Genomic DNA, 22,710 nt, shown 5'->3' on the forward strand with positions numbered 1-22,710 from the left:
TTCATCTCAGAACACTTATTTTATTTTATTATCTGAGAACGCTTTTTTTAGAATTATTATTTTTTAATTTAAATTCAGTTAATTAGCATATAGTGTATTATTAGTTTCAGAGGTGGAGTTCAGTGATTCATCAGTTATATATAACATGCAGTGCTCATTACGTCAAGTGCCCTCCTTAATGCCCCTCACCCTGTTACCCCACCCCCCCACCCCCACCCCTCAGCAACCCTCAGTTTGTTTCCTATGGTTAAGAGTCTCTTATGGTTTGTCTCCCTCTCTGATGTCATCTTGTTTTATTTTCCCTCCCTTCCTCTGTGCTCTTCTGTTTTGTTTCTTAAATTCCATATATGAGTGAAACCATAGGATAATTGTCTTTTTCTGATTGACTTATTTTGCTTAGCGTAATACCCTCTAGTTCTATCCACATCGTTGCAAATGGCAAGATTTCATTTTTTGATTGCTGAGTAATAATCCATTGTATATATATACCACATCCTCTTTATCCATTCATCAAGAACACTATTAAACTCTAAACTCTAAAGTTATTGAGGATGCCTAGGGAACTTAGTTTATGTGGTTATATTAATTGATATTTATCATATTCCATACAAAACCTGAGAAATTTAAAAGATGTTGATCTAAAAGTAACAAAACCCCATTACACATAACATCAAAACATACTTTTATGAAAACAAAACAAAACATATTTTTATGAAAAATAACTGTTTCTCAAAATAAAAAATATTTAGTGACAGATTCCCAGTATAGAGATCAGGGTTGATATTAACAAGTTTGATTTTTGTTAACACTGTATAATGAAATTGTCATCCTTTTAAGGATCCTTATAAGCTATAAGGAATCTGTCATCATTACAGTGATATATGTTCCATTTTTATAAATCTCATTATTACTGGTTTAATAAAAGACTGCTGGATTCTAATATCTGCTTCTGCATTCAGTCTGTTGTGATATGTTATTTGGGTTGAAATGTATGAAGAAAATCCAACCTCATATAGATGGGTAGTTGGAAAAGCTAGGACTATTTTAATAACCTTTTTATATCATTGTGGATAGTCTTTGATACTGTACCAAAATGACAGGTGGTAGTTTCTTAAAGATTAGTTGCCAGTGGGTAATCTGAAACTATACCAATGAACTTTTTGTCTTTTGTTACATTAAAATCTGTTAGCTCACCTTCAATTCTAATGAATAATTTTGTCATATCATGCAATGATCATTTGGAAAATATTCACTGATTTATGCAGTTCTTTCAAGTGTTGACACTTTTCATTATACAATATAAAAAAATCACATTTGTTAATATCAACCCTGATCTCTTTAGAAAAGTCTTTAAGTATTTGGAATCTGTCATCCTTACAGTGATAGAAGTTTTCCAAAATTCTTGTTTTACTTGAAAGCTCAAATTCTTTCATTAGAAACAAATACACATTTATTTCACTTGAAATGACAGACTTCCTTGGTTTGTTTTTGGGAAGATGCCTGTCAGATTCCCAAGTCTGAAAAACCATAGTTTGGTGTCTTTCTTTCTTTCTCTTTTTTTTTAAATTTTTTAATTTTTTAATTTTATTATGTTATGTTAATCACCATATATTACATCATTAGTTTTTGATGTAGTGTTCCATGATTCATTGTTTGTGTATAACACCCAGTGCTCCATTCAGTATGTGCCCTCTTTAATAGCCATCACCAGGCTAGCCCATCCCCCCACCCCCCTCCCCTCTAGAACCCTCAGTTTGTTTCTCAGAGTCCATAGTCTCTCATGGTTCGTCTCTCCCTCCGATTTCCCCCCTTCATTTCTCCCTTCCTACTGTCTTCTTCTTGTTTTTTTAACATATAATGTTTGTTTCAGAGGTACAGGTCTGTGATTCAACAGTCTTACACAATTCACAGCGCTCACCATAGCACATACCCTCCCCAATGTCTATCACCCAGCCACCCCATCCCTCCCACCCCCCACCACTCCAGCAACCCTCAGTTTGTTCCCTGAGATTAAGAATTTCTCATATCAGTGAGATCATATGATACATGTCTTTCTCTGATTGACTTATTTTGCTCAGCGTAATACCCTCCAGTTTAGTGTCTTTCAAGTAAAAATGGTGTACCGTGTGTGGGTGTCAACTTTATTTTGTAAATCACATAAATGCTTTCCCTGAAGGCATAACCTCATACTTCAGGGCTTTTATTTAACCTCTAGTTCTTAAATCTGTACCATCTTTCAGTCATGCCCAAAATCTCAACATCACATATATAGTCATATGATTTACTTCACAATACACACACAAGTTTCAGAATGTTACCAACACTATCACCATCGATGTGCTTACTGAAAAGTTTTAGTGTTTTCTTTTTTTGTTTGTTTTTTACAGTAGTTTTTGTTCTTAGCATTTATCCCATTAGGGTCACACATACAAATTATTTTGTTTTAAAGTCCCTGTCCCTTCTAACCTGTTGCCACCCTTCTCTTAAAATAATGATTTACTTTTAAAACTGTATGGTTTATCCCCTTTATTTTTAAAAAATACAAGGATGTAAATTTTTTCTTATGATAAATGCTTATTTTTTCTTAGATAAATGGTAACGTACTGTACACACTTCTATCCACCTTGCTTCTCTCCCCTGCATAATACTGCATCTGTCTTTCTTTTTTAGTGAGTGCAGAATTTTTTATTACATAGACTGCAATTTACTTAACCAGTACAGTATTGATGAACATTTAGATAATTTCCAATTTTTTACCTCATATTATATGAAACATTACAGTTACTGAGAAAAAGCAACATGGGGTTTAATAATTATTTTTGAAAGAAATGAACCTACCTTCAGATTCTAAAGAATGCTTAGTATCTGTGATTAGTTGCTTATAGTATAGAAGGTATAAAATTACCTTATTCAACCCAGAACTTAACTGAGTCTTTTTAGTGAGGACTTATGGCTTAAAATAGGCCAGATGTTTGAATTCTAGCTGTAGCCATATTGTGGGACGGTTTGAGCACTGAAGTCCTAGACTGAGAATATGGCTTTTTATTTATTTTTTAATTTTTTCAAGATTTTATTTATTTATTTGACAGAGCACAAGCAGGGGGAGCAGCAGGCAGAGGGAGAAGCAGGCTCCCTGCTGAGCAAGGAGCCCGATGTGGGACTTGATCCCAGGACCCCGGGATCATGACCTGAGCTGAAAGCAGATGCTTATCTGACAGAGCCACCCAAGCGCCCCAAGAATATGGCTTTTAAAAGCAACAGTCCTAATAGAATGGAAGAGGTTTGGGCCAGTTAGGGATAGGTTTAAAAGTACATTCTTTTTTTTTAACACATAATGTATTATTTGTTTCAGAGGTACAGGTCTGTGATTCAACAGTCTTACACGATTCACAGCGCTCACCAAAGCACATACCCTCCCCAGTGTCTTATCACCCAGCTCCCCCATCCCTCCCACCCCCCACCACTCCAGCAACCCTCAGTCTGTTTCCTGAGATTAAGAATTCCTCATTTCAGTGAGATCATATGATACATGTCTTTCTCTGATTGACTTATTTCGCTCAGCATGATACCCTTCAGTTCCATCCACGTTATTGCAAATGGCAAGATCTCATTCCTTTTGATGGCTGCATAATATTCCATTGTATATATATATACCACATCTTCTTTATCCATTCATCTGTCGATGGACATCTTGGCTCTTTACACAGTTTGGCTATTGTGGACATTGCTGCTATAAACATCGGGGTGTACGTACCCCTTCAGATCCCTACATTTTTATCTTTGGGGTAAATACCCAGTGGTGCAATTGCTGGGTCATAGGGTAGCTCTATTTTCAACTTTTTGAGGAACCTCCATACTGTTTTCCAGAGTGGCTGCACCAGCTCCCACCAACAGTGTAGGAGGGTTCCCCTTTCTCTGCATCCCCGCCAACGTCTTTCGTTTCCTGACTTGTTAATTTTAGCCATTCTGACTGGTGTGAGGTGGTATCTCATTGAGGTTTTGACTTGGATTTCCCTGATGCCGAGCGCTGTTGAGCACTTTTTCATGTGTCTGTTGGCTATTTGGATGTCTTCTTTGGAAAAATGTCTGTTCATGTCTTCTGCCCATTTCTTGATTATGTTTAAAAAAAAAAGAAGATAGTAGGAAGGGAAAAATGAAGGGAAGGGAATTCGGAGGGGGAGATGAACCATGAGAGACTATGGACTCTGAGAAACAAACTGAGGGTTCTAGAGGGGAGGGGGGCAGGGGGATGGGTTAGCCTGGTGATGGGTATTAAAGAGGGCACGTACTGAAGGGAGCACTGGGTGTGATATGCAAACAATGAATCATGGAACACTACATCAAAAACTAATGATATAATATATGGTGATTAACATAAAAAAAAAGAAAAAAGAAAAGTACATTCTTACTAAGAGAGGAGGAGTTGCCTTCTTGTGTCTTAGTTGAGTGAGATCTGGAAATCAAATCTGTTCCTGTCCTGCTAGAGGACACTTCTGCCTTACACAGTGATAGAAGAGAGCTTCTGGACCCTATAAATGGGATTAGAGTTCTCCATAACTGCATATTTATAGGCCTACAAATTTTGGCAGGCCCTTTATTCACATGACTATTCTATACTGTATTTATGAGTATGTTATTATGGGCACTGTTATTAACTGGCCTTACCTTTTAAAGAATATTATAATCCACTTAATTGCTAGGACCAGAAAATGGTCAGGGAATGACAGACATTTCAAGCCATAATGTCTTATTTCTGTTAATATAAAAGTTATGTATCAGCTAAATTTGATTCAGTTTAAAACAGTATAGGCCAAACTCTGTGTGGTTTGTGGACCCCTTGCTCTCAAATCCTGAGGTTTTGTTAAAAATGCAGATCTCTGGGTAAATGTTTATCATCTGGTTTACACGTATAACAGCTGTCTGACATAGTGATTCTGCCCCAAGCTCACCTTTCCCATGATTTAGTTTATAGATTACTGTCTTGTGTGTAGTAACTGAAAAAAACTGTTAGATTCTAGAATTGTGGCTTTTGTTCATGGTTTGAAAAATGAAGCATAAACATTTCTAATTTCAGATCAACAGCAAAAAGAAAGAATCAGCATGGGAAATGACAAAAAGCTTATATGATGCATGGTCAGGATGGCTAGTAGTAACACTAACAGGATTGGCATCAGGTAAAGAAAAATTTTAATGTAATCATCTTTTGGTTAACAGAAAAATAAATCATTCTCCACTCCTTCCCACAATGCTTTTTTCAGGTCCTGTTGGATTTTTAAAAGTATTTATTTTGTTTTTTTCAAGAAATCTTAAATATAAGACTAGGAGGCAGGAAGCTTCAGAGTCTGGTCTTGGCTCTGTCACGTTAAGTGTCTATGCAGTTTGGTTGATCTTTCTGGGTTCAGTTTCTGTGTCTGTAAAATACGTGGTTTGGTCCAGATAAACAATAAAGTATCTTTTAATATTAACATCATAATAAGTAGCTCCTGTTTATTGAGTGCTTCATGCACTGCCTTAAAATCTTTACATGTATGTAAACTGCATGTCAGTCCTGTGGTATAAGTACTGCGGTTACCACCATTTTACAGATGAGGTGCCTGAAGCACAGAGAGAGGTTTAGTAACTTGACTAAGGTCATGTAGCTAGTAAGTGGCCAGGCAAAGATTTACATTTAGGCAGTTCTGCTCAAGAGTCTGCATTTCAACTACCATGCTATCAAGTGCCCACAACGTGCCTATGTGTGAGATTTTAAGAAATAGGAGTTGAAGATCTGAACACAAACATTAAGGACTGTTTTAATGACTTTCAGCTTCCACCATGGAAGATTATGTCTAGAAGAACATGAGGAAAATTAAAATGTATGTGGCGAATAGAGGGAAGTACTGATACCTCTAATTGACATGCACAAGAATTTTGTGACCCCTGTGTATGTGACCTATTGATCTTTTTATATGATGAGAAGGTCCTAGATTTTGACCATAAATTTGTATATTTTTTGTATTCTGTCATTAAAATGATCTTGGCATATTTAATTTTCTGTTATTTAAGGAAAAAACTGAAAGTCTGTCACAGTAATTCATTAATGCTATGAGTTTCACTATTTCTAATGGACATTAAATTTTAATGATATTGATATCATTTGTATATTTATTAAGTTTCAGATTGAAACATAATAGTAAAAACTTTGACTTTAATAACCTGATTTGTGAACCTCCTGCTAGATAGCTGTCTTTTAAAGATGTTTTAGTGTCTTTAAACACCTTTATTACAAATCACAATTAATTTAAATGATGTATTTAGTTTTAATTTCAAACAAAGAATAGCCATTTTATATTAAAGAGTGGCTATCTGTACTTTTTTAGAAGTAATATAAACTTATTTATACCTAAGACTTAAAAATCTTAAATTTATATAATATTCCCTATGTGACCCTTTATGTATAGGGAGTCTGCAGCTTTCTTTGACCCTCTTAACTTGATAGTTCTTAACACTCCAAAAATGGATTTACTTTTTTTTTTTTTTTTTTTTTTTTACTACCTTCAACATGTTTTTACAGGGGCATTGGCTGGATTAATAGACATTGCTGCTGACTGGATGACTGATCTAAAGGAGGGCATTTGCCTTAGTGCATTGTGGTACAACCATGAACAGTGTTGTTGGGGATCTAATGAAACAACATTTGAAGAGAGGGATAAATGTCCACAGTGGAAAACATGGGCAGAATTAATCATAGGTCAAGCGGAAGTAAGTCTTGCTGGGTCTGAAGATGAATTAATAATTGATATGGTTAAATAAGTCTCCATTTAATTATAGAATTAATCACATATTAGATGATTGCAACTGCATTAAAAGAAAAAAAAGAAATGTAATAGGATAGATTGGAAAATAGAAGAATACATTGCAGCAAGTAAAATGTGAAGTTTCAAGAAGCTCTTTATTAATTAACTATATAGTCACATTCAAGTCTATTCAATTATGACATTAAATATATTTCTTATTGTAGAAAAGAAGTGCAGTAGGATCCGTATAATCACAAAGTTAATATGAAGTCAAGTTATTAAAACTGCTTAACATATGATTGTCGGGAAGTATAAATTATCAAAAAGTTTAGTAAAATAAGCCTCGTAACTGGAGATATCTTGAAGAAATCCATATATTTTTCTTTGTAGCATTATAGTATTTAAATGATTACTGTTCTTGACATTCTGTAATGAAGAACATTGTAAAAGTTAGAATGTTATATAATATATATAGTTACACGGTCATATAAGGATATGTTTTAAAAATTTTGTTATAGCTGAATTTTTGAACTAAAAAGAATATATTTGCTGCTAACATGGGCAGTATGCTGTTTCTCACTTGATCTTCAGGAGAACTGCAGTGGAATGAGATCTAAATGCAAATGCAATTTTGTCTTCAACTCTTTCCAAAATGTGTTTTGTGGGTAGGCAGAGGTTAAAGTGTATCAGACTTTTGGCAACAAGACTTTAGGTATCAAGAAAAAGCTAGGAAAACATTAAACAGATTAAGCCTCCTTGTATATATGAATGTGTTTTTTGATTTTACTTAAGTATATTGTTCATATAAAGCTTTAACTATTGTGGAAGTAAACCAGGAAACTTACGAGTTTCACCCAAGTTTCTTATGTGGCAAGCACTTGCATTTGGGATGCACTATACATTAAATTCATACTATATGATTTGCCTTTTAGGGTCCTGGTTCTTACATCATGAATTACATAATGTACATCTTCTGGGCCTTGAGTTTTGCCTTTCTTGCCGTTTCCCTGGTAAAAGTATTTGCTCCATATGCCTGTGGCTCTGGAATTCCAGAGGTAAGCCATGCAATATTTTAGTATCATTTAAACATTTGGTAATTGTGATGATGTTGATCTTTTTGCCTTTAGGGGGAAAAAGTAGTTGTTTTTCTGGGGAAATTGTTTGTAATGTAAAAAAGAAAATTTTAAAAATGTAAGCTGATTGTAGACATCATAAGAAATTCTTCCCCATAGTCATTTCATCATTAACTGTGGAGGTTGATTTTTTTTTTTCCACCACTAATTTAGCACATGAGTAAACAAATATCAGAAAACTCAGTTATAAAGCTGGAAAAGTATTATGTGGCCTAAAGTTCTTTGATGGATTAGTTGATGTTTTGCTGCTGTGAACCTGATTTGAATATATTTACTCTTTTTATATGACTATTTTTTAATTAAATAAGTTAATAGTTCTTGAATTTGGCAGATAATATTTATAACCATTTTGTACTTTAAATAAACATTTGACCATAGTGAGGCAATAGTATAAACTTTTGGGTTTTATTTTTTATCATCAGTAATTTAAGGAATATACTCAGAATTGAATGGTGTAATTTAAAGAATATACTTAGGATTGAATGGTGTGATGGGAATTCATTTCTTTCCCCTCTTAATTTTTCTGTCTTAAGTTATCAGCTTTTTCTAATGCATTTCCTTTTGAAACTTAATTTTAGTGATTTTTAAAGTTTTGTTAATTAAGAATGTCTTCAATAAGGGGCAATATCATGCAGCATTTAGCTGTTGTCACTTATCCTTCTTAATATATAGGAAAATATTACACATAATGGCAGCACTCTGAGAAGACAAAATATCCTAATTTCTGACACAGAATATCTGAATGTATTTAACTATATTTCTACAACAGAAATATTCAAATTTACCTTTTCCTTATTATGTAATTACAACCCTTGTATTAAAGTCTGTATTCCCTTTAACATGGCCTTATATTCTAGTTTTGTCCATGAGATAGGGTTGCCTTCAATCCTTGCTTGAGAAGAGAATTAGAATATGATATAGATTTATTGTGTAGCATAATAGTTAAAGCTTTTGAAAAATTGTGAATTGTTCCATGGTTCACCAAAAATATTTGCAAGGTGGTTTTGTGAGTAAAACAAGAGAGTAACTTAAATTAGTTAAATTTTCCTGTTTCTTAAAGGAAATTAAGCTGTCTTAATCTTTTCTTTGTAGATTAAAACTATTTTAAGTGGATTCATCATCAGAGGTTACTTGGGAAAATGGACTTTAATGATTAAAACCATCACATTAGTACTGGCTGTGGCATCCGGTTTAAGTTTAGGAAAAGAAGGTCCTCTAGTACATGTTGCCTGTTGCTGTGGAAATATTTTTTCCTACCTCTTTCCAAAGTATAGCACAAATGAAGCTAAAAAAAGGGAGGTAAGTGTCTTTTGTGGTTTATTTGACAGATAAATATCTATTACATAGACTTAGTGAGAATTTTCTAGTGTAAATATCGCATTTTAACTCTACTTTTTGGATAAATTCTGTATTCAGATTCAAATCTGAGAATTGTTTGCTTCTTTCCCCCTTTTTGAGTATCTCTAATGTCTTTCTAGAATCCATCCCCAGTGCTGCTCAGTTACTCCGGTATTTTAGAGAAGTTTTTATAGACTACCTGGTCCATTGGTTTCAGTTGAATTTCACAAAGCTCTTTCCATTTGTTTTTGCTTTGCCTTACACCTTTCTTCCTCTGAAGTTTTTCCCAAATGTAACATTATTTTTCCTCTGATTTCTCACCATCAGTATTTTTCCAGGGTTGGGAAGTCTTAACAGCTGTGTTTTCCTCTGGAGGAAGTGTCTAATGCCCCCGAGAGAGGTGTGTCATCTGCAGAGAGCTATCTGGCACCATGAAGATGTTCTGAGGGCCTTTAGGACCTCCTGAGGTTTAAATCAGAGATTCATACTAAAGGGAATATAGGAATTCCTTTTTATTCAGCTGTTTAGGAGCATTTATTTCCTTTACCTTTTTTTTTTTTTTTTTTTTTTAGGCCAGCCCAAGATCTTCTAGGAGGGCTTTAAACTTTATATATTATAGAGTTCCCTAATCTTTGTACATTGCTATGGATATTTTCTAGAAGAAAAATGGGCTCCTGAGACCTTTTGTATTAGCTCTACACTTTGGGAGCCCAATCCCTTCTTGTTTTCCCAATCTAATCTGTAGGCCAAGGTGGTACAGAGCGCTTTGGGTTTTCAAGATATCATATTTTTATATAATTAAATATTGAGAACTCAGAGGTCTCTGACCCTAGCACAGGACTTTTCATCCTGTTGTTTTTAATACTATAGCAAAAAAGTAGAATATTTTTATCAAGCTATTTGATTCTTCAATTGAAATGATTTCTCTTTCATTTAGTGTTAGTACTAAAACATTGTTCGTACATTGGCAGTAGTCTGAAAGAGGAACACTTCAGACCATCATAGTTCCATCTCTGAATGATAATTGTGATTCTAGTACTATGCTCTAACACAAATAGCTAACATTTTTGATTACTTACTATGTATCTGGTTCTGTGACAAGTCCTTGCATTTTAAAATTTAAATCCACAATAATCCTATTAACTTGGCACTATTGTCCCCATTTATAGATAGGAAATTAGGGCATAGAGCTGCTAACTTGTCCAAGATTACGTAGCAGAGTGTCAGAGTATGGATTAAAATTTATTTTTCTCTGACTCCAAAGTCTGTACTCCTTACTACTGCTACTATTTCTGTGACTGTGGATATGTGTGTATGTTAAAAACAAAACATAACCTAAAACTATGTTGTAGCATAGCAAATTAGGGCTAAAATGGAGCTATAGCATTTCTCTCTCCAGTGCAATTCCTTTACTTGCTATTGTACCTTGACATTTGGGGGTAAGATTTTTATTTTTATTTATTCATTTTAAGTGCAAAATGTAATTTATTAGAAAATGCCATAGAAATTAAATTCACTTAAATTTTAAGATATACACTGTGATGATTAGTAATGTTTATGACATTAACTGTTCACCTTAGTATATAATGGCTAGAGTTTACTTGTTAGTTGAAAACATGAAGGCCTCATATTTTGGCTTTCTTCCTATGTTCACTTCCTTGACATTTTTAATTAAATGAGTCCTTGATACTTATAAAACATTAAAATGTGTGTGTGAGTTATAAGTACTGGGTGTTAGCTTGATGTAAAATTCTGTTATATTAAATGTACAATCAGAGAATTCAGTTATATGTGTTGTCTACAATCCTGTTAGTGGGAAAAAACAAAATCATTAAATTTGCTGTCCTCCCCCATATAAGCAGAGTCTGCATTCTTAAAGCCAGGTACAATTTACTTTTTTTTTTTTAATTATTTATTTATTTGAGAGAGAGAGCAAGAGAGCAGGGGTGGGAGCAGAGGGCGAGGGAGAGAGAAACACAAGCAGGCTCCTCGCTGAGAGGGGAGCCCAACATGGGGACCCATCTCACAACCGTGAGATCAGACGTGAGCCAAAACCAAGAGTTGGATGCTTAACCAACTGCACCACCCAGGCGCCCCTAGCCAAGTACAATTTAATTAAAATAAGTATTTGCTTATTTCTAATTTGCCAAATAGCAGCCTGATAATGGAGATCATGGTCTTAATTATATATAATTTAATTTTGATTATTTCCAGTTTCTTTTTCATAAATGTAAAACTTGACCATTTGGGGAAATGCTTTGGTACCCTCAGATATTTACTGGAATGAAATAGTGAAGGGAATAAAGACTCTTAGAAAAGTAATTACAATATAAATGTCCAATGAATGTATATGTGTAGTTGGCTTCACACTGGTGGGAAGTGGGCAATGTCCAAGTGACAGACTGGGGAGGTGGAGAGAGAATCTGTAAGAACGTTTGTGGATATTTTTGTCGTCTTTAACTTTATTGTAGAGTTCCAGTTTGGAAAGACCACCTCATAAGGGGGTAGCCATTGTTTTTGCTTTAGAATGAGGCTTTCCAAATTGGCAGTAGCGGTATTTTCAGAGGATTTAGAGTAGTGAAAATAAGGTAACTCAGTAGGTTTTAAGTTCTCTAGATATTTTACTACGATTTAGAAAACAGTAATTATTAGGGGCACCTGGCTGGCTCAGTCAGTAGAGCATGCAGCTCTTGATCTCAGGGTCATGAGTTCAAGCCCTACGTTTGGTATAGAGCTTACATAGAAAACATTAATTATTAATGGTGAAGCAGTTAGCTCTAAAATCTGAAGAAATTATATGCTTGGGCGCCTGGGTGGCTCAGTTGGTTAACTGTCTACCTTCGGCTCAGGTCATGATCCCAGGGTCCTGGGATCGAGCCCCACATTGGGCACCTTGCTCAGTGGGGAGTCTGCCTCTCCCTCTACTCTTCCACCCTGCTCATGATCTCTCTCTCTCACTCTCTCTCTCTCTCAAATAAATAAATAAATGAATAAATTATTTAAAGAAAAAAAACTCTCCCCCCTAAACCCCAGTTACTGTTCTCTCTACTGGTCTTCCCAAACATCTTGAGAATTGTGTGTATTCATTGCCTTTTTCTTCTTTGCATTCTATTTACATTAGTGTATCTTGCACAAATGTTTTTTAATTGAATATCGAATATGTGAATGACCTTTCAGTTAAAGCAGAAGAGAAAAAATATCTTTTTAGAGGAAATAAATAATGGCCTCTGCTTGGGGAGAAGGGGTAGACATGTGAGTTAACTTCAGGAGAGGCATTTCAAAAATTCAGGCAACATGAAGAATTTTTATTTGGTATATTTGAATTTATAAGAATATATGAAATAAGCCAAATTCTCTTTTTAGGTGCTATCAGCTGCCTCAGCTGCAGGGGTTTCTGTAGCTTTTGGTGCACCAATTGGAGGAGTTCTTTTTAGCCTGGAAGAGGTAGGTAAAGAAAACAGCAACTATAACATTATGCATAATTACCATCACAAATATATTTTGGCACGCTTTTCTGTTATATAGCTAGTGTAATAGATACAGACTGTGTTTTTAAGTTTTCAGATTTAACTTCGTAAAGTTATTTTTCACTTATTCTTACCTATAGATTAATATATTACATATGTTCTTTACCTTGAGAAAAGCCTTAAAAATATTATTCATGTATAAATATTAAGTGCTTATTTAAAATTAAACTTTGTTGACATATTTAAAAGTAAGCAGAAATGGATTTGGCTTAGTAGAAATTATTTAACCATATTTTGTTATATTATTGCCCATGTTTTTATTTAAAAAGTTTTAATCAGTTTCTAAATTGTGAGTTTGTATGCTTATTTCTGGGGTAGTTATTGATGTTTAAGAAAATTATTTTAGTTGCATCAGTGGCATATTTGTTTTTGTTTTCTCATTGGTGCTTAAGACTTTTTACATGTTTACACAAAAATGTGACTAGGAATGTTTAAAATTTGCTTTTCCAGTTTGTGTTCTTTTCCTCTTTTTTCTTTAATATAGAAGAGACAAATTAGATACTTCTTTATGAGCTCATAAGAGTTGGTGATGGTGCATTTATTCTTCACTACGTGAGGTGAAACTTATTTTGAAAATGAAACAATGCTAGGTATCTGAAATAATTACTAGACATTTTCGATCCATTGATACTGGGAATTTGTAATGATGTGATAGCCAAAGTTAATAAAACATCGATTTTTTTCTTACCACAGTAAAATCTATTATATGTAAACGCTAGCTGCAGCAAAAATTAGACGATGATATTAAAGTTATAAGATATCAGAAACATCTTATAAAATTATAGCATTAATTTTTCTTTTTCTTTTTAGGTTAGCTATTATTTTCCTCTTAAAACTTTATGGAGATCATTTTTTGCTGCTTTAGTGGCTGCATTTGTTTTGAGATCCATCAATCCATTTGGTAACAGCCGTCTGGTCCTTTTTTATGTGGAGTATCACACACCATGGTACCTTTTTGAACTGTTCCCTTTTATTCTCCTCGGGGTATTTGGAGGGCTTTGGGGAGCCTTTTTCATTAGGGCAAATATTGCCTGGTGTCGTCGCCGCAAATCCACCAGATTCGGAAAGTATCCTGTTCTTGAAGTCATTGTTGTTGCTGCCATTACTGCGGTGATAGCCTTCCCTAATCCGTATACCAGGCTCAACACCAGTGAGCTGATCAAAGAGCTTTTTACAGACTGTGGTCCTCTGGAATCCTCTTCTCTTTGTGACTACAGAAATGACATGAATGCCAGTAAAATTGTTGACGATATTCCTGATCGTCCAGCAGGCCTTGGAGTATATTCAGCTATATGGCAGTTATGCTTAGCACTCATATTTAAAATTATCATGACAGTATTCACTTTTGGTATCAAGGTAAGTGCTCATGTGAGGTCTCAGTTAAGTAATTTTGTCATGTTTAAAACTTGTGTGTGAAATGAACAGTGAAATGTTTATCTAAAGGTGGTTATTTCATAAATGTAGGCTGAAAAAGTTCTTATCTTTTGGGTTTCATTTTACATAATGAATAAAAGAATTCCTTCGGATATATTGTTGAACATGGTTATCTGTTGCTGTGTAACAAATTACCCCAAAACCTAGCAATTTAAGATAACTATTTATTTTGCTCTTGATACTGAGTCAATAATTTGGGAAGGACTCAACTGGGCATGTTTTGTTTGTGGTCTGTCATACATGTCATCAGACATGGCTAAGGCTGGTCATCTACCACCTGGGCTGGGAAGATTCAGACAACTGGGTCTGGAACATCTGGGCTCCTGGAACATCTCTCTCTCTCTCTCTCTCTCTCTCTCTCTGTGTCTCTGTCTCTGTCTCTGTCTGTCTCTCGGTTTTTTTCCAGCTTGGTGCCTTATGGGCATTTAGATTTCTTACATGGTAGCTCCTTGTCCCAAGAGGATCGTTTTTAACCTGGCCAGGGAAGTCATGCACCATGCCTCATGTTACTTTCTATTTGTGTGGGCAGTAACAGAGGCCTACCTCTTAATGGGAGCAGTGTCAGGGAATTCATGGTGACGTTTTAAAAGCACTTACATTAGTTTCCTTTTGCTGCTATAATAAACTACCACAAACTTAGTGGCTTAAAACTCACACCAATTTATTATAGTTTTGGTGATCAGAAGTCCAAAATGGGTCTCACTGGGCTAAAATCAAGGTGTTCATAGGGATTTATGGAAGTTCTAGGGGAGAGTCCATTTCTTGCCTTTTCTAGCCTTTTAGAGGCCACCCACATTCCTTGGCTCATGGCCCCCTTCTCCCATCCTCAAAGCCAGCAATGGGTAGTTAGGTCTTTCTTTTATCTCATTATCCTGACACTAACTCTTCTAAATCCTTCTTCCACATTTAAAATAACCTTTGTGATTACTTTGAGCCCACCCAGGTAATCCAGGATAGTCTCCTGTTTTAAAGTCAGCTGATTAACCTTAATTTTACCTGCAACCTTAATTCCTCCTTACTGTGTAACATAAGGAATTCATAGTAATTAGGATATAGAAAAACTCTGGGGAGCCGTTACTCCGCCTGTCATGCTACTATAGGGTGTTAGCTTGAAAGGACACTGCAGGCTCTGTTAAATTACTAGCCTGTGAATACCATGTCTTTTTCCATCAAGGATTTAAGGGAGCTAGATCCAGTGCCCTGGCACATTGCTTCATTTGAATGTACAAAAGTGAGAATAACATTAATTACTTAGTGATTTGCCAGTAAATGTAATTTTCTTACATGACGGTCAGTGCTGTATATGAGGATCAAATGTCAGCTAGTTGTTGTTCTTTAAATTAATATTCACTAGTGATAATATGCTTTTGCAGATGTAAATTATGTGGAATAACACCTTAATGTCAACAAAATCATAATGATAGTTTTTGAAATATGGTCTCTTTCTTTTCTATTGTTCTCTATTTAGTCTACTGGGTATAAGAGTTACATAATAGAAAAATCTTGAAGTTAAAAATTTTTTTCATAGTGAATCAAGTTAGAGCAACTATAGAAGTTCCTGTTTCTACGTAAGTTGATTTTCTGTAAATCCCAACTTTCTCATCTTTAGTTGAGCTACAGGACGCTGGAGACAATTGGCAGGTCTTTGTTAAGTCCCACAGTGCCCCGTGCTCTGGCTGAAGAATCCTAACTGGCAGTGGAGTAAAACATATTTTGATCTCTTCTCTTTGGATAGCCTTTTAATGATCCTGATACCGTGTTCAACATGCCATTATTTTGTGCTCATCTTATTTCATATCCAGAAGATTTTAGAGCTATTAGTATTTTAATCTTTAAATGATCTTGCTTAAGATGTTTACTGTTCCTATTTTCTTCATTAAATTTAATTGATTGATAAATATTTTTCTCCTTATATGTATCGCTAAAAAATATTGAAGGACCTGATAAGATTGTCCGCTTCACATTGTACAACTTAAGAGGAATTGCATCTAATATTTTTATCAGTTGGTAAACAACAAATATGTAGGAGGGTGTAATTGTGGAGTAAAAGACAGTACTTCACACCGAACTGATTTCGTTTTATGAAAAATGCTTCATATTGTCCTTTTTTCTTTCCCCATTTCAGCATAGACTAATAAAAATTTTAGCAGCAAAAAGAAAAACATTAAGGAACCCTTGAGCTAAAGGATAAATAACCCTTGGGTTATTTTCTCTTTGGCCTAGAGAATGTTACTTGTTACTTTGTAACTGAATTCACGAATAAGGTACCAGTAGAATGGTATTTTGCTGTAGTTTTATTTGTACTAGGATTTTGCTATATAAATAAAATGTGAAAAGAATCAAAAGTGTTAGAAAGAAGTCTGTAGAATGTAGGTTCCAAGCATCCAAGTCGAGGATCTCTGCTCAGTTAAGCATTGTGTGTTTGTTACAGGTTCCATCAGGCTTGTTCATTCCCAGCATGGCCATTGGAGCGATTGCCGGAAGGATTGTGGGGATTGCAGTAGAACAGCTCGCATATTATCACCATGACTGGTTTATCTTTAAGGAGTGGTGTGAGGTTGGAGCTGATTGCATTACACCTGGCCTTTATGCCATGGTTGGTGCTGCTGCATGCTTAGGTAATGAAACTGTGTCTGTGGGTGGATGTTTGTGAATCTGAGAGAGAAAAGAGCAAGTGTGACAGCACATTTATGCTTGGTTGGTGAGGTGGGGGAGGGTGGTACAGGCCAGAGGAAGAGAATGCTTTAGCTAACATGAAACAGTACTACTATTATATGGTGTTTATGTAGTACTAGTTTTCATTTTGCCTGTCTCTAAACATTTGTTAATGGAAAAATTTAATGGTGGTTAGCATCTTTTAAATACTGTGTAATGCTTTGTAACTGAAAACATCTCAGTACAACCTAGGTTTAATTTGAATCTTGTCCAGGGAAATTTTTGTTCTTTTCATTGTCAAGGATCTTGGCTTCCCTATGACGACTGTAGCATGGTTCCTGAGATTAGCATTCTAGCAAAGTGTCAGACTAGATTTGGCTCTGCAGTGACTTATAGTTAGCTGTAGTGGAAGATTTCTTTACCAGCCCTCCTCCATTTAAGGTGCATTTATAGCAAAATGAAAAAAGGTAACTATTGTTTTAATGAAAAAAAAGTATCTGCATTGAATACTTAAGAGTCTATGTGTTCTCTTGGATATGAAAAATAGTTATTTCTTTTCATATTTAAAATGTCAGCTGAATTTTGGTTATGGTATTTAATAATAGTTGGTATTTTGACTTATTTTTGTTCAGTGAATCAAAATTATATAATTATTGATCTTCAAAAGTATAATATCAAGTGAAAGTGAGGGACAGAATCATTTTCACCAAAGTAGCAATTACTTAGTAGTTATCCACTTTCTCTTTAACAGTGCTAGGTGCAGTGAGTGATAGAAAAAGAAGTATAAAACATGGTACAGTCAAGTTGGGGAGACAAGACCAAAACTGAGAAAACAATAGTGAGCATTATGTAATGATTAAATATAGTACTGAGTCTATGAAAATTGTAGGAATTTAGAGAAAAGGAGAGCTGACATAGTTCAGGTAGAGTAGAACATGAGCTTTACTTAAGATTAGTAGAACTTAAAGAAGAGGACTTTTTTGAGGAATGTAATCATGTGAAGGCAAAGGAATTGGGATAGGGATAAATTTAGTATTCATGGAACTTTGAAGATACCGACAATACTGAAGTAGAGAGTGTGTTTTGGATACTTTTGGGAAATGAAGTTGGATTAGTGAGAAGGAGACATATCATGAAAAGGCTGTGGCAGAGTCATGGCTTTGGCATTTGTAGCTTGACGACTTTGGGAATGTTCCTTTGCTTTTTTATTTTCTTATCTTTAAAATAGAAATAATAACTACTTATCTCCTACTGTTGTTTTGAGGTTTATATGAGACCAACTGCATGTAAAGCTGTTAGCACAGTGCCAGGTAAAATAAGTCACTTAGTTTAAAAAAAAAAGCCTTTGTGAACTGACTAGGGACATGCCTGGCATAGTGTAGATACGTAATATATAGTAGGTTCTTTCTCCCTTCTATTTTTAGATTAAAAAACAAAAAGGAAGAGTTTAAGCTTAATACAGTATGAACTGGTGAGCCCTGGTAGGTTTTTGAGCAAAGGAGCAACATGGTGAAAGTAGTACTTAGGAAAGATTAACCTGGGAACATGGCTTATAAAGTGGATTGAAGATAATGGGGCTTGGAGTCAAGGAGGTAAGATAAAATAGTGTTAAAATTAAGGAACCATGTCTTGAGAGTCTGGACTAATTGGTAATAGTGACAGTATTGAGAAAGGGACCCATAAATAAATATTTTGCAAAGTTAATCAGATAGGACTTGTGAGGGTTTAGGTGTTGGAGTAAAGTAAAGGGATAGACCTGGAATGACGACTATCTAGGTTGCCGGGAAGAGTGTAGTGCTGGTGCTGGAGTCAGGAAAGTTGGGATGGGTAGCTCTTTGGGGGAAGAAGAGGATTTTGGTTTTAAGTGTGTGGTGTTTTTTGTGACAGTGGGTCATCCAAAGTCTTTTTACAGTTGGAAAATGAGATAAGCAAGCAATAAGATAAGGTATGCAGAGTTGGAGACATGGGGCAAATGCAATAGTAAGTGGAGAGATGTGGATTATGAGGCATCAGCATACGGATGGTAGTTCAGAATGATGATTTGGGTAAACAAATAGATGAGTTTTCTAAGGAAGGGGATATTACCCTGTTAACATAAATCACAAGGCATTAAAATATTTTACTCATTTTGAAAAGATACAGAGGAGAGAAGTGTATTAAGTTAATATTCTACCCACATATGAGCTTAATTTTAAATTGGTAGCTATGACGTAAAAGGTAGCTCTGATGTGTGTCACCAAATTCTTTACTTAATAATCCATTTTATAAGAGTGAAATTAATCTTTGCTATAGCAATAAACCAAAATGGCAAGCTTGTTTTAGTTGGTCAGCTGTGTACTGTGAAGTAAACAGGTTTTGAAATGTTATTTTAATAGTCTTTTGTGTTAAACAAAGAATATCAGTGTTTCTCTAGATCTTATTAAAATAATGGTGATTGTCTTAAGAGAGGAGTAGCAGTTTTTGATGGTAATCCTTTTCACTAAGTTCTATTTACAATTCGCGTTCAACTGCCTAGCACAAAAATTCCACTAACATGTCCTGTCCTCCTTGACCAATGGTGCTTACTTTTTTTTCAGGTGGTGTGACAAGGATGACTGTCTCCCTGGTGGTTATCGTTTTTGAGCTTACCGGAGGCTTGGAATACATTGTTCCCCTTATGGCTGCAGTTATGACCAGTAAATGGGTTGGCGATGCTTTTGGTAGGGAAGGCATTTATGAAGCTCACATCCGGTTAAATGGATACCCTTTCTTGGATGCAAAAGAAGAATTCACTCATACCACCCTGGCTGCTGATGTCATGAGACCTCGAAGGAACGATCCTCCCTTAGCCGTCCTGACACAGGACAATATGACAGTGGATGATATAGAAAACATGATTAATGAAACCAGCTACAATGGCTTTCCTGTCATAATGTCAAAAGAATCTCAAAGATTGGTGGGATTTGCCCTCAGAAGAGACCTGACAATTGCAATAGGTACCCTTTTTAAAAAATATAGACATACACATAAATCTATCTATATCTGTATCTGTTGGAATCTATATATACTTAGATAGATATAGACATATAATAGATTTCTTGAGGAAAGGAAAGCAATAATATTTAATTGGTTGGGTTTGTGGGGGCGAGAGGTGTATTTTATTTATGTCCCTGAAAGTCTTAAGTTCTTTAGGGAAGGAATTAGGCATCTGTGAATTATTTCCCCACTAAGTACAGTTTTTTTTTTAAGAAATCTTTTTATTTTATTTATTTATTTTTAAAGATTTTATTTATTTATGATACAGTGTGCGAGAGGGCATGGGGTGGGGGGGTTCAGAGGGAGAGGGAGAAGGAGGCTCCCTGCTCAGCAGGAAGACCAATGCGGCACTCGATCCCAGCACCCTGGAATCATGGCCTGAGCCGAAGGCAGACACTTAACCAACTGAGCCACCCAGGTGTCCCACTAAATACAGTTTTATCTTTTGATTTGGCATTGTTATCAGAGATCAAAGTCAGATTCTTTCTTTTCCCACTAAGATAAGCCTTGTGAAGTTGATATCGTTCATAATAGCATATAAGATAAGGCCTTAGCAAGTGCTAGGGCATCCCACTAAATACATTCTTGTATTTAATATTGGCTTATTTGAATGCAAGTTATTGAAAATCTTGTCTTTATTGGTCTGTTTCATATCAGATTCATAGATTTTCCTTTTTCAGCTTTTGGATTTAGGTTTACAATATTAACATATAGTATCTACTTTAAAGTGAAAAAAAATCATTGAGAGTTTATTTTGGTCAAATGCTAGGTTGAAAAGTATATAAGTCATATTGTATTTTGAGATGTTATTCCTGCAAGTATAGATTAAAGGCATTAGCCATATTATTTCTTGGAAATAAACTTTTTATGAGGAGGAAACAATTGTGTTCCTCCAAAATTTTTCTCCTTCTCTTATAGTCCTGAAGTACTGATGAGGAGGCTAGTAAGGCCTTTTCTATGCAATCTGATTCCTTTTCCTCTCTCCCCGCCAACTCCCAAAGGTGATAAAGGATATTTTCATCAAGCTGTTGCTTTCATACTCCTGAGTTTTTAGTGGAGGACCATGAGCTGAAAATGTTAAGCATTTGGTCCTGTGAGCCCATCCTCTACAACTTATCTCTGTGGCCATTGCAAAAGGATTGTAAAATATTTTAATTCTTGTGCCATTTGAAGAGGGAAGACTTAGGGGAGTGTTTCTCAAATCAGAATGGAAATGCTCAGTTTATAAGAGCTATCAAAACAAAACGGAAGCGTCTACAGAGAATATTCTATTTAGTTAAGGAAAAGGCTACAGCTTTGGAAGAGTTTTTTAAAGACTAGCAACCCTATCATTCCAGGATTTGCTGTAGGTAATAGAATAGTTGCTGAGATGGGCAATGTATGTTGCTCTTGTGTTTAAGTGTTTCAGCTTCTGAGCTAATCCCATGGCCAAACCTATAGTAGGAGAAGAATTTCATTGTTTAGATTCCTATTCTTTAGGTTTTAATGGTAGCCAGCCAAAGAAAAGAAAAATGTCAGAATTTTAGAATTTACATAGGAATTTAAAGGAAAAAAGCAAGGTTTTTAAGAGATGAATAAAGTGGTAAAAGTTAAGAATTATTCATAATCCCACTGATTCTGTGGATATATTTTTCAGAGTTTTTTTTTTTTTTTAAGATTTTATTTATTTATTTGAGAGAGAGAGACAGCGGGAGAGGGAACACAAGCAGGGGGAGTGGGAGAGGGAGAAGCATGCTTCCCGCCAAGCAGGGAGCCTGATGTGGGACTCGATCCCAGGACTCTGGGATCATGACCTGAGCTGAAGGCAGCTGCTTAATGACTGAGCCACCCAGGCACCCCTGTTTTTCAGTTTTATTACTATCTTGAAACAGAATATTGTGATAGCAGATGATGTCAGTTTAAGGGAATAGGTATACTTTAGATATGTGAAATATCCAGTCATGTCATCAGAAATGTTTCACATGGTGACTTTCAGAACACACCTTAAATATTAACCTACATATATTTTTATAAAGTTTACATTTTTTAATAAGAAAAATAGACCTGTACATGAGGTTTTGTATATTTGTATAACAAATACTTTATGAAAGACAAAAAAAAAAATGCTTGAATAACTGGTAAACTATATACCATATCCAGGGATGGGAAAACTCAAGATTTTAAAAGCACAGTTTTCCCATAATTTATAAACTCTGCATTTGTATGTCATTTCATTATTTAAAAATTTTAGTTTACTTATAGATGGTGTATTCACATAGTTCAAATCAAGAAGATTAAAAGTATACAGTGAAAAATGTCTCGCACCATGACCTCATAGTTACCAGTTTAACTCTCTGTAGGCAGCCATCTCTTTGGTTTCTTATGTATTCTGTAGATATTATTCTATACTTATATAAGTAAGTATATATGTTTTTTCTTTTTAAACAAATTGTATCATGCTATCCATGTGTTGTTCTGTACTTTGTTATTTTTTTTTTTTCACTAAACAGTGTTTTCTTGGACATCTTCCCAGTGAATTTCTTCATTCTGTTCTTTTAAAGCTGCACAGTATTCCATTAAGTAGACATACCATGGGATACCTAATGATTTCTAAAATCAGTTCCTCATTGATGAACATTTAAGATGTTTCCAATTTTCTGCTGTTATAGACATTGCTCCCTCATATATTTGATGATCTCACATATTCAGCATTCTGCCTGTGTGCAAATGTACAAAAATTACTGGAAGTGGAATTGTTGGATCAAAGAGGAGGTGCATTTGTAATGTTGTAAGGTATTTTCACATCACACCAGGGAGTGATTATACCCTGTACTCCCACCAGCACTGAATGAC

The 22,710-nt window shown here is 35.1% G+C and overlaps 1 protein-coding gene across 9 annotated transcripts in view; it reads left to right on the top strand.

Annotated features, from left to right (window-relative positions):
* CLCN3 (chloride voltage-gated channel 3) overlaps positions 1-22,710 on the top strand; it is a 92,168-nt gene that overhangs the window by 57,260 nt on the left and 12,198 nt on the right. For all 9 annotated transcript variants that reach the window (XM_036085546.2, XM_036085545.2, XM_036085552.2 and 6 more), the window contains 8 exons: positions 5,075-5,174; positions 6,554-6,741; positions 7,709-7,831; positions 9,002-9,208; positions 12,611-12,691; positions 13,585-14,130; positions 16,640-16,826; positions 19,440-19,838. In XM_036085546.2, coding sequence (XP_035941439.1) covers positions 5,075-5,174; positions 6,554-6,741; positions 7,709-7,831; positions 9,002-9,208; positions 12,611-12,691; positions 13,585-14,130; positions 16,640-16,826; positions 19,440-19,838 — 1,831 coding nt within the window. The remainder of the gene's footprint in view (positions 1-5,074; positions 5,175-6,553; positions 6,742-7,708; positions 7,832-9,001; positions 9,209-12,610; positions 12,692-13,584; positions 14,131-16,639; positions 16,827-19,439; positions 19,839-22,710) is intronic.

Source organism: Halichoerus grypus, chromosome 3 (assembly GCF_964656455.1).
Source record: "Halichoerus grypus chromosome 3, mHalGry1.hap1.1, whole genome shotgun sequence".
Classification (NCBI taxonomy): domain Eukaryota; kingdom Metazoa; phylum Chordata; class Mammalia; order Carnivora; family Phocidae; genus Halichoerus; species Halichoerus grypus.